Here is a 12546-nt window from a genome sequence, read left to right on the forward strand (position 1 = left end):
GTAAGTTGTAGTCTTGGCATGACAGATGACTGGAGTCAAACCCTTTTGCTTGCAGCAAGATTTCTACAAGTGAAGATCTTACTTTCATTCAGGCTAGATTTTATTTATTTAATCTCCCAGCAAGACACTGGCAGAGACTTCTCTACTTGTGACACATGCTTTGTTTTTCGGCAGTGTTTTGGGAGAACTGGTGACAGGAGCAGACCTACACCTAATTGCTCTCCTTTGTACATGTCTTCACACAGGGAAGGCCGGGCTGCCCTTGTCACCTCCTTCTGCATGTTCAAGTACATGGCACTGTACAGCACCATTCAGTACCTTGGTGTTCTCCTACTGTACTGGGTATGTCTTGGGAACACGTTGGCGCAAACTGGATGAGTTACTACTCCCTTGTAGGAGAAACAGAGCATAAAAGCCAGAATAAAATTAGAGTGTGGAGTTTTACCTTTATCTGAGCTGCAGACTTCTGTGGTGTGATCATACGGTCCTCCTATATCAGCTGAAAACTGTAAAGATTCTTCCTGTTAACTTCAGCCTGTGGGCTCGAGATCCAGGCTGAGTAAAAAGAAGGCTGAGATGAGGGCATATGTCTGTGAGAAGGGAGAATCTGGTGTAAGCATATGCTGTTGCAATTTATTTAGCATTTAAAGCATGAATTAACTTGACAGTAAGCAAAATCCCCTGAAGTGCCTTAAGCCAGTTTTGTATGGCTTCTTCCCAAATAGAGAGGAAGCCTTTGCATTCAGAAGTCACCGAGCATTGAAAAAGCACACTTCTTCAAATAGCCTTCCTTTTCACTGTGTTGAGTGAACTGGAAGCATCATTAGTCCAAACAATGTACAAAATGAAAGTACTCACTGCAGGCGCAATGATGACAAATCTATTGGCAGGGTGGTGGATTGTGTGGTCCCCTTATCTGGTGAGGAGTATTGCAGAATGAACAGCAGAGCATTAGCTCCGTGAAAATAATACAGCTTTCTGGAGACAATACATAAACAAGCTCACAGCAGTTGTCTGATTTGTGATGTATTTTCTTTGTGTTTCTCTTTCCAGCAACTAAACTCCTTTGGGAATTACCAATTTTTGTTCCAAGATCTGGCTATTACCACTGTAATTGGTGTGACAAGTAAGCCCCTTAGTCATCCTATGTATTAATGAGAGAATGATCTCAAATATTTTTCACCTCCCTGGAGATGCGTAATCCTATGCACAGAAAGGAAGAAAAGAGAGACTACATAGAGTACAGGGTGTTTAGCAGAGAAGGTGTCTTGTTTGCGAAAAGCTTTGAAATAAGATGGGTGATTTTCAGTGGTACATTTGCTGAGCATGTAGGCTGTTGATAATTGGGATGTTGTCTCTAGGAGGAGCAACAACAGACCTAATGCAGTGGAAAATCTATTCAGGCTTTTTCCTGTTAACTCAGGAAGGCAGATTAAGACGATACCCAAGGATCCATGCCCATGTGAAAAAGTGTAGAGATGACTGTTTGGAATCCAACTTGTATTTGAAGTAGTGCAGACAGGAGGCATGAGAGCAAAGATAGATGAAAATGGAGAAGAAAGACATGACAGATGTCAGACACTGGAAACCAGGAAGCTGTAAGCTGAGAATAAGAGAGTAAACCAGTGCTGGGAGCAAAAGAGGAAGATAGAGTAAATGCAGGGAGAGGTTTAAAAACAGGGGCATGAAAAGCACACAGCAAAACTACATATCTGTCTTCTGTCCCTGCTAGAACACAAACAACTAGAAAAGACCTTGATTAAATCAAGCCTGAAAGGGTCAGCCACAATACTACCTGTCAAAAAAGCTACCTTGCTCTAAGTAGCCCGTTTTGAACACTGTATCAAGACTTTCTGTATAGCTCTTTTACTCAACGTCTGGATAATTCTGTTAAACCTAAGAACAGAGGAAAACCTGTTGGGTCAGCTAATGCAGTCCTCTACCAGCTCGAATAACTGGGCACTAGGTGCTTAGTCCAGGAGGATGCACAGAGCATGGGCAACAGAAAATCCCAAGCCACAGTTGATATGTGACAGAAAGAGAAAAGGAAGGCCTGAGCATGTCCTTGGGCCTGACAGCAGTGCAATGGAAAAAATAATCCAACATTTTATTTTAAAAAAATGCATTATGGTAGTCAGATGTCATTAATTAACTTATTCTGTGGCAAGTAAGATTTTGTGAGAAAACAACTCTGCATTTTGTACCTGATGTAGTATTTATATGTATCTAAATAAATTTCTATGTATATAAATAAAGAACATAGACTATAAAAGTGCTGGCCATTTATAACGGTTAGTAACATACAGCAGCACTGCTTGTACTTTGGACACACTAGTAAAGATATCTGTGCATGTTGCAGTGAGCTTCACAGGTGCCTACCCAAAGCTGGTTCCCTACAGGCCTCCAAGCCAACTCATCTCACCCCCGTTGCTGCTCTCTGTTGTACTTAACATCCTCTTCAGCCTCAGCATGCAGATTTTCGGGTTTGTGGTGGTCCAGGAGCAGCCTTGGTATTCCAAGACCGATATATACAGGTAGGTCCCCTTCTTGGGACTCTGGGTGACACAGGGCAGACCTAGTGGGACAGTCTGTATGCTACTGTTAATCAGCTTAGCTACAGGCCTGACCAGCAGCTGCAGGCAAACCCTGTGCCTCCTCACAGGGTGCAAATGCATTAACCTCTGCTGTCTGCAAGTCCTTAAGCTCTCCAGCAAGTCTGCTGTGCAGCAAAGAGCACGTGGTGCAAATGCTACTGTTGAGTACAAAGAGGAGTATTTGATTGCAGGGAAGGCCAGGGTGTCCAAGTAGGTTTGAACGCAGGCTCTGCCAAGTTCCACAAGCTCAACCATGGGTAAGATTGAGGACGTTGCCAGAAGCCTACATCCTTGTCACAGCAGGAGCTGTGAGGCTGTGAGGGAGGATTAGTGTTCATGGTAATGGAAGCTGGGGGAAATAACCAGGACAGTGAGCATTCACTTACTAGTGTGCCACTCTTTCAGTGCCTGCCTCTCAGTGAACACGGAGAATTCTTCCTCTGTATCCAATCTGGATTTCCATCGGAGAGATGGAGCCCATGGGCAAACAGACAATGGCTACAAGAGCTATGAGAACACCACAGTGTGGCTGCTAAGTACCATCAACTGCCTCATCGTGGCACTAGTGTTTTCCAAGGGAAAACCTTTCAGGCAGCCCGTCTACACAAACTGTAAGTATGGGGAGAGAGGGTGGGATCCGTGGGTAGGTCAACTTAGGAGGTCAATTCACTAAAGAAAAATTAAAACTTGACCAGTCACACTAGCCAAAAAACCAGGAGCCCAATTTTAGAATTCTAAATGACCGAAGGCCACGTTTTCAGAAGTTTTAGTCCAGTGCCATCCTGTGACCAGCAGCTCTCTGAGCTGGGCCCACACTTTGTATGTCTGTACTGCTGAAAACTTGGCCCTGACATTTATATTTCTGAAATAAATGAAGCTTGATAAAAAACTTGTAAGGAGTATCAGGAAGGTGGTGTTTACTGGTAGAAGCATCATGTTCCTTAAGGCAGCCTGAATGAAACATCTCAAGAAGTGCCCGAATTAGGTGGTCTCATTTTGCTTTAGTCTTAGAATAACTCTGGAAGAGCCCTGTGCCTGACTCCCCAAAGCATGCTGGCTGGGAGTATCTGAGAGAACTCATGTTCAGGGCATTCTTTGTACCCACTCATAAGAAATCTGCACATTTGCAGAGGCCCTGTGTCCTATTCCAGAACTAGACATGTTCATCATTTGCCAGCTCTGTGGCCAGTTAACTTCTTTAAAGAGGGAACATCAAAGGAGGCAATAACTTGAAGGGGCTGTAGTGAAGTCTAGCTGGTCTGGTCTGCCTCTGTCTGGTCTGTCATGGGAAAGGATGATGAACATGTGATTGTGGCAGTTCTGGAAGTTGCAGTGAGGCATAGGAAAGCTATTCTTTTTCTCTGTGGCACAAACACTGCAACTGTCTCTCAGGCAAAGCTCTGTTCAGTTCTTCTTTTGCTCAAGAGTTAAATCAACGTTGCAGGTTTCATGGCTTTGCTGTTTTGGTATAGCAATAGGGAGGAGGGGACATCAGTCTCCCAGGACAAGGCAAAACCAGAGTGAGTGGTGAGGGGTGAAGTTTGGTGCATGCCAACTGAAGAGAAAATTTACTCATCGTTTTAACATTTGCCTAAGAATGGGGAGGGTAGTAGTTTCTCCATTACTTAGACACTTTAGGTCCTGATTAAGAGCAAAGTCTAGGTATCACTGAAATTGAGGGCAGAGTTCCTAATCATATCAACAAGAGCAAGACTATGTCCTGGACATTTTTCTGAATAACAAGAGACGTGAGCTCAGAGTGAAGCTCACTGGAAGATCTAAGGCTTCTCAGATGTGAGCAGTCAGATTGAATGTTCGAAATATTTGTTTGGTGTTTTAAAACTGTGGCTACAAGTCTTGTCCCAACCTCACATATATCTACTTGACTGAACAAAGCTGGGGTTTTACTCTGCTCATTTTTCTTTTGCTGAAAGTTCCTTCCTATGTCATGGATTTTTTTTTTTTTTTTTTTACTGTCTGACACATAAAATGATTACAGTTTTCTGCAGTAATGGCAAGCAGCTGAGATTGCTGATAAACCTGTGGTTTTATTTGTTTGTTCTTGTCCCTTCAGATGTGTTCATATTGGTGCTTATAGGGCAGCTGGGCATTTGCCTCTTCTTGGTGTTTGCTGATATTGATGATCTCTACACTAAGATGGATGTGAGTATTGTTCCAAGGTGGGTTTTCTTCCTGCTGCCAGTCCCACTTTAAGTGTACTAGGACTGTTTTTAACAAAAGGTGCAGACTTTTACAGGGATACATGGCACCTCCAAAGAAAATTAACTTTAAAGAGATGGGCTTTAGATGATGGGATTGAAGAACCTGCTGGAGATATGATAGCTCCAGACTAAGCTCTGTGCATTCTGACATGTGGACAGCTGCACATGTACATTTCATTGTTTCAGCGCATTGTCCATGCAACAGAAGATGATATCACTAAGCTCACCGTGCTTGGTATTTTGGTGGCTTGATAGCTGTGAAGCCAAGAGAAGCTGGAGCTAGGCCCTGCAAGTTTAAACTAAAGTATCATGCACTTGTGTTCTCAGGCTGGGCTACTCCACACACAGATCCTCTTGCAAAGAAGATCTGCCAGCTGGCACTCACAGCACCTCTCAGTTCCCAATATTTTCACCCTCTCTGTTTAAATTTCAGACAGCCCGTGGTTTCCTAAAGCAGCATTTGGGTTTAGAACAGTTGTAGAGAAACACTAGTGGGGCTGTCATGGCAATAGAGGGTCTATCTTGATCCTTGGTTAATAAATACCAGTAGGGCTTGGCTTATTTAGTCTGGCAGGATGCAAGCTGGGAGTTGCAAGGGAAATGCAAGGGAAGGGTAAGATCTACATCAGCCGCAGGACAAGGTTGTCAGTGCACCTGGCAATTAGTATGTTGAGGCTGGGAGCTGTTAGCCTCCCCCGCTGCAGCGCTTGCATGGCCTTGTAGTAGGAGTCACAGGAACGAAATAGCAAGAGCAACGCACCTGTTTTATTTTCAGTACATTTGTAATCAGAATGATGAAGTATGGAGGCTTTGAATAACAAGTACTGAACATGACACTCCTTTCAGTCTTTTATGTTTGTGTGACAGTTAGCCGTGAATTTAGAAATGGAAATAATGAAACATGGAAAGAGAAACATAGACAAGGGGAAGGGACCTGGATTTTGAATGCCCATCAGCCTAGCTAAAGCTGCCCTGCCGTGTTACCGTTTCCAGAGAAGCAGCTCAGTGGGCAGATCCAGTTAAAGAATCTGCCACGAGATGGCACTTTAAAGCAAGTCTTAGACCTGTTGTGGTCTCTGATGACACGAGGTTGTCAGCACTCCAGCTATGAGGGGCTAGAATGTCTTTGGGGAGAACTGCAAAATTCCCAGGCTGGCTTGAAGGAATACACTGTGTTTGCTCAGAGGAGAAAAAGAGAAAGTGACAATAAGAAACTTTACAATAGTCTAGCCCTGGAGGAACTGCTGATTGAAATTTTGGAGCTGAGCTACATCTCCAAAATAAGTTGAGCTACAGCCAGAATACCACTTCTGCCAGCTGTGGGAAGCTGGAGCTGGATTTGGAGCTGAAATACTCAGATTTCAAACTATTTCCTACACTGGAAAGAAAGCAAGCACTTAGATCCCCTGTTGCAGCTCTGGAGTGTAGTTTTGTCTGCTGCATCATAATTTTAAAAGTGTTTTTTCAATAATTCCTCAGGACAAGCAGCAATATTGGCTCATTTGCAGTATACAGACTGTGAGGGTTTCTGGCTTTTGATGACGTGAAGCTGGTGAAGGGTCTAGAGAAGTCTATGAGGAGCAGCTGAGGGAACTGGGGTTGTTAAATCTGGGGAAAACGAGGCTCAGGGAAAACCTTATCCCTTTCTACAACTGCCTGAAAGGAGGTTGTGGCAAGGTGATTGTTGATCTCTTTTCCCAGGCAGCAAGTAGAGCAAGAGGCAATAGCCTCAAGTTATGCCAGGGGAGGTTTAGGTTGGACATTACGAAAAACTTATTCTCCCAAAGGGTTATCAAGCACCAGAACAGGCTGCCCAAGGAAATGGTTGTCACCATCCCTGGAGGTATTTAAAAGACATGTAAACATGGCATCTGGGGATATGGTTTAGTGGTGGACCTAGCAGTGCCAGATTAACAGTCGGACTTGATGATCTTAAGGGTCTTTTCCAACCTAAATAATTCTGACACATGCTCCCACCAGTGTCTGGTGTGCAAATGTGTTGAACAGCTTCTCCTGCTTTTTTCCCAGCTTGTTTGTACCCCTACCACCTGGCGCATCTCCATGGTGATAATGCTTGCAGTCACATTTGCTGTGTCCTTCCTTGTTGAGGTGAGCATGCTTCACTGAATGTGTTGGGTCTCACTCCTCCCTCCTCCTCAGCTCAGCTTGGGAATATCTAGTAAAACAGGCCCACAGCTGAATGAATAGATATAAGTGAATGCAAAGCACTCTAGTGAGTGGACTGTATCAGGCCCTTCCACAGGCTAGAGAAATATGGGCAGTCTTTAGTGTTTTCTGCTCAGATCCTGAAGACTATCAGAAGAAGCTGGTTCCTCTGGTGGAGAGCTTTGGTGGAGCTGATATGAGAAGTGGTCAGTAACAGGCTATTTAAGGGAAGTGGAGGAGCAGGACAGGGTGGGAGATTTGTGTCTCTACCAGCCCCGTGTGTGTTCTGTGGATCAAGAAGGAAAACTGCTGTCCAGGTCCCCCAGAATCTTTCTTTTTGCTTTTGTTTTTACAGGAAGCTGTCATCGAGAACAGATCCTTATGGCTGTTTCTGAAAAAGCCCTTCCAGTACCACTCAAAGAGCCATTACAAGAGGCTGCAGCGAGCATTAGAGCAGGACTCAGCCTGGCCACCTCTGAATGAAACCTTTTTCTCAGATTCTGTGGCAATATCAGTAGAAGGAAATATGGGAGGCCATAGCAATCCAACATTTGAAGACAATGAAGATGCATTCTGAGGGAAACTGGGGAATATAAATGTCCAGGCCAGTTGCAGTTGGCTGTAGAAGGACTAAGTCAGAGACATAAGAGGAAGGATTGACCCATCATTCCCCCCCTGCTAAGACTAAAAAGATTGGACTTATTTTTATATTATCTGGGAGCAAAAAAGCTGGGTGCAGTAACATAAAGCCACAACGTTTCTCCTGTCCCTTTGCTCACGTGTGAGTGGCTGCCAGCTGTAAACGGAACAAATCACTGAACACTGGCAAAGCATTCAGGGTTGAAACACCCCATTGCTGCATCCCTCTTGTGAACTGCATTATGCAGTCCATAGAGGTGGGGGCTCCTTCGATGAAAAGTAGCTAAATCAGATATCAGCACTCCTCTGAGGAGATACCCTTTGAGAAAATAAGTAGAACTTGCTCCTGATAGAGGCTGCTGAACATAGGCAGGTACTGGGATTCCTGTAGCTCCTGGAGTTTCAGATACTGCTACCTGGTATTTGACATTGGGATTTTTTCACCTTCTGGCAATATTTGGATTTCTGGAGCTGGAAGGAGTTGCAACTAGCCAAAGCCTTCTAGAAGCATCCACTCCCAGCAGTGTTGTACTCTTCCCATTGTGGGAACAATGCAGAGCCCTATTGCTAGCTCTGGTACCATGCAACCTGTGTGCCCTCTTCTCAGTTTAAAATGTGGTACTTGCATTGTCTGAGTGAAAAATCTATTGACCTATAGAGCAGAATGATTTAATTATTTAACAATTCTTTTTTGAGGTGTTTGTTCAGGATATCCATTAAAAAAAAGTAGGATGAAACACATGAAAATTGCAAATTATGATCTCATCCTGTGGGTCTACAAGGATGTGCTGTCACCTTGGTGTGAACTTGCTCTACTAGAGTGGATGGTGCACAGCTGGGCTGCTGCCTGGCATCAGCTCCTGGTTTACCAGTGCCAAAAGAAGCAGACATTGGAGGGGCTACTATGCCCAAGGGCTAAAACCTGAGTTAAAAGACACGGAGCCAGCTAGGGCTCAGAATAATTATATTAAATTCTGTGACATGCTCTTAAATTGCACCATCTGAGGTTTTGGTTCTGGTTTCCAAAATCCTAATTGCAGATGCTACACACCATGTGTCATTCATCAGCTCGTATCCCTCACCTGTTAACCTCTGACCTGTTAACCTTTTACTCACTCTGCTGTGCTGCTTTAAGGGCAACATCACCACACAATCCTGCAAGTTTTATCTACTCAGAAAAAGCAACTCCTAGCAGTGCATGTTCTCTTAGCCCTTTCAGGCTGACTTACTGCTCTGTCTGTTTTGCAATCTCGGTCCCCAGCTGGATAAAACAACAAGGTATCAGTCCGGGAAGCTTTGGGCCAAGAGGAACACTTCCTTCTTTGGAGAATGTGCTGCAGGGGAGTTGTCCCCTCTGAACTGACTGCACAATGTTTTTCACAGCTGGAGCATGCTCATGTTTTTCCTGGGTGTGGCCAAGGAGCACTTTGGGAGCACATCAACACTGAGGACTGTAGGTTGCCACTAGCACTTGCGTTAACACAGCAACCCGGAGAACCAGGCAAGCTGGGAGTCATGGCGAAGATTCCTGTAGTCTTTTAGAGTAAAAAAGTAGGTCTGGAAAACCAAGAGCAAATCAGAAGATATTATGGATTGTTTTGATTCAGTATGTCTGTACTAGAACAGTGTTTGAAAAGAATTTAGCTTGAATAAAAAAATGGCTAATATTATTTTTCTAAAAAGAAAACAAATACAAAAGTGTTTCAACTTGAATAAAACGTTTGACTCAAAGCAAATTTTCCCCAAATTAGACTGCGGTTTACGTAACAGCAAATACTTGTCACAGAGCCACACAACTTGACACAAACCAGAAAGGGCTCACATTTATTCATAAAAGCGTCTCCAAGCTTAGCATGAGTTCCTAGTTTTTAGCAAAACCTACTGGAAAGTGAAGGTGAGATGCTCTGTGGAGTTCTTGCAGCTTAAGGAGACACCGATGAGCAGGTCAGTGGAGTTATTCCTGCCATCCTCTGAGATAAAGTGACATTTTTCTTGGAGACAATATTCAGTGTCCAATTTATGAACTCCAGCAGACAGGAAATATGTTGCTGCATGTGATAAACTAGCAGCTGCAGTAGCACTGCAGACTAAGCATGTGATTTATGTCACAACTGAGGCCGTAAAAGTATTGACTCATGGCAAACCTGTGGCACTTCCAGGGTCAACAGATAACGACCTGCTTGCTGGCTGCTAAAATACAGCCTTGCCTGCAAGAGAATGGAATTCAGATGATCGGTGACATTTAACCTCTACCACTCTTTAAGCTGTCTCGTATTCTGTCTTTTTGGGTATGTCCAGTGTGTCCAGCCATACCGGGGCGTGTTTTGTCATCTTCCCTCGGTGGCATCAGCCACAGTTCAGGCAGCAGATCTGTGCGGTGTGTCCGAGCTCACTGAACTCCTTATTACGGAGCAAAACTGGCCACCAAGAGACAAGCAATGTGTTATGCACATCCTTGATGCAGAAACCAGCTCGTAGGCACACATCAACCCTATGTTCTGCTCCGTCACCTGTGGTGGAATATCAGAGGTCCCAACCCACATCCCAGTGTTGGGCTGGTCCCCTCAAACTTGGACTGGGAATGCAGGGTCAGGATGAGGAGTAAGCTAAACTGAAAGCTTCAAGTGTGTGCAGGATTCACATCTGCACTTTGTGTTTTGAGGGTCTCTCTAATCTGAAAGGATCTTGTACTTTTGGAGATCAGGATGGCATGAACAGCAACAAGCATCTTCCCACCTCCAGTCTGCCTGGCAGGCACCTGCCACGCTCCTTTTGCCCACTTGTGCATGCAAGAGAGGCAGGTGCAATGTAGGTGCTCATTTCTGACTCAGTGTTTGAACTTACTGCTTGGCCCTCCCAGCTTCTAACACTAACAGAACAGTAGAGAAACAAAAATAAAACTTAGCCACTTAATGAATAGAGTTGTTCCCTAGTATTCGTAAGCGTGCAGCAAATTCTGAGGCTGCATAAGGGCAAAGACAGATTGACAGCCCTGGATGTGGCTTCCACAGTCCCCATCTGCAGTCCAAGCTGTCCAAACACAGAGGACTGAAGCTCCAGGCTCACTTTCTCCTTTTGTGACTGGCAGTGGATGTTGGTTGGAAAGACCCCCAGTGATCTTTGCCAGCAGACACTATCCATCCTGGTTAGCTTTCTACAACTAAATCAAAGGGGCAGACTCCCTGGAGCCAATCCACTGAGCTGTGCAGCCACTCTGAACAGCTAATTTCAAAATTTGATTTTCCTTTTGAAATGCACTTGTCCTAGTTAATGAAAGAAGAAAATCACTTTTATTTTTGTCCTTCCCATTTTTTAATCACTTGTTTTTCTTGATGCAGTCATCAGTTTTTGTCTATTCATCTAGAGCTCAGCCTGCTTGGCAGCACACACAACCAACGGAGGAACAAAGCTCCATTTAGAAGATGCAGACCCTTGCCAACAACAGCCATAGGTGTGCATAATATTAACAACCTAGAACATTTTACAAGACATACCAGCTTTCCACTCGCATAGCACTTTTTATCAAAGGAGCTTGATGCACTTGATGCAGCTCTGCAGAATTACAGAGGAGGCTGCAGAGATAAATACCTGCCAAGGTACAACCAGAAAAGGAAAGCACAAATAGCGGGTGCCTAGATCACCCATTTCAAGGAAAGGAAACAGATAATTCAGTTATCATATATTGCAGGTGAATGTAGCCAACAACTGAATTTCAATGACTTGTTACTCACTCTTCTGGCTTCTAAAGTCTCCATGCTGGAAAAACAGACTTGGAGCATTCTGCACCAACATCCCTCACCAGACAGTGCTCAACCCCTCTACAGCCGTGGTGCAGTTGGTGGTCAGATGGCCTCCGAGCTGGGAGGAGGAGCAGGAGCTGTCCTGCAGGTGGTTCAGTGCACCGGGCGCTGGTTACCAAATGCATACAAAGACACCATCAGCCAAGCCAGGCTGTGTAAATTTGCTTCCTCGTTGGCTATCGGCAATGGGGACACAGTTCCTCTTTGAAGAACATAACTTGAGGTCCCGTGTGTCTGAAATACAAAGCATATTTCTCCCTGCTCAGGAGCATCCTGTTTCCACAGTGTCCTGTGTCGTTGGTGACCACAGGAGGTACGTGCCACTGACACAGCTTTGGTTGCTCAGTGTAGCTCACTGTAGGTAAAAGGGAGTCAAGAAACATCCATCCATATGTTTTGTTTAAATCTAATTAATAAATCTCCTCAGGACTTCCTAGATGATTAGCAGACAGGGTTAGGATACTAGCCTCCCCCTTTATTGTGTAATTGTCCCAGCCTTTGTCCTAGGTCACATGATGGATTGCCCCAGGTAAAGGAGCATTCTATTTCGAGAAGAGAGTGAGGCTGGAGGGAGAAAGAGTGCATCAGAAAATCATAACAGGCTCTTTCTCCTGAACCTACAGATTACTTAGGAGGTGCTGGAAGAAGTGCTTTTGACCTGGGAAGCAGTTCAGAGAACAGGTGACACATTTCATTTATGTCTTGCCCTCCTCTTGCACCCCACCCAAGGCCAGGTAAATCTTGGTTTGATAACTCCAAGCCATGAAAACCAGCAATGCTCTCTCAGCCATTCCTCTGCACGCAATCACCATGCACGTGCCAGCCCGTGTCCAGCAGCTACTGTGAGCAGAACTGCCCGTTGCTATAAAGCAGCAGAGCTCTGTGGAGGTCACAGGGGCTGCACCCCGCAGGGGAGTGCCAGCTGCCTTCTGCAGCAGTGCCCTGTGGCACTCCAGCCCTCTCTGTAATCACCCTTACACAGAGTCACTGCCCACTCGCTACTGACTTGCATGAGAGCCTCAAGCTGCCTCTCACGGCGTTCTGTTACCGCTGCTGTTAAATCTTTACAGCCTTTCTGAGCACAGGTCGTACAGGAGCATGCTGTCCCTTGGATAAAGATGGTAG

At 44.8% G+C, this 12546-nt stretch overlaps 1 protein-coding gene across 1 annotated transcript in view; it reads left to right on the forward strand.

Annotated features, from left to right (window-relative positions):
• LOC104277210 (probable cation-transporting ATPase 13A4) overlaps positions 1–7559 on the forward strand; it is a gene marked incomplete at its 5' end in the record, with an annotated part of 9153 nt that extends 1594 nt beyond the window's left edge. The window contains 7 exons of the mRNA XM_009873785.1: positions 246–342; positions 1054–1126; positions 2360–2534; positions 3000–3205; positions 4669–4757; positions 6845–6925; positions 7338–7559. Coding sequence (XP_009872087.1) covers positions 246–342; positions 1054–1126; positions 2360–2534; positions 3000–3205; positions 4669–4757; positions 6845–6925; positions 7338–7559 — 943 coding nt within the window. The remainder of the gene's footprint in view (positions 1–245; positions 343–1053; positions 1127–2359; positions 2535–2999; positions 3206–4668; positions 4758–6844; positions 6926–7337) is intronic.
• Positions 7560–12546: the final 4987 nt, after the last annotated feature.

This window comes from Apaloderma vittatum, unplaced genomic scaffold (genome assembly GCF_000703405.1).
Source record: "Apaloderma vittatum isolate BGI_N311 unplaced genomic scaffold, ASM70340v1 scaffold6427, whole genome shotgun sequence".
Lineage (NCBI taxonomy): Eukaryota > Metazoa > Chordata > Aves > Trogoniformes > Trogonidae > Apaloderma > Apaloderma vittatum.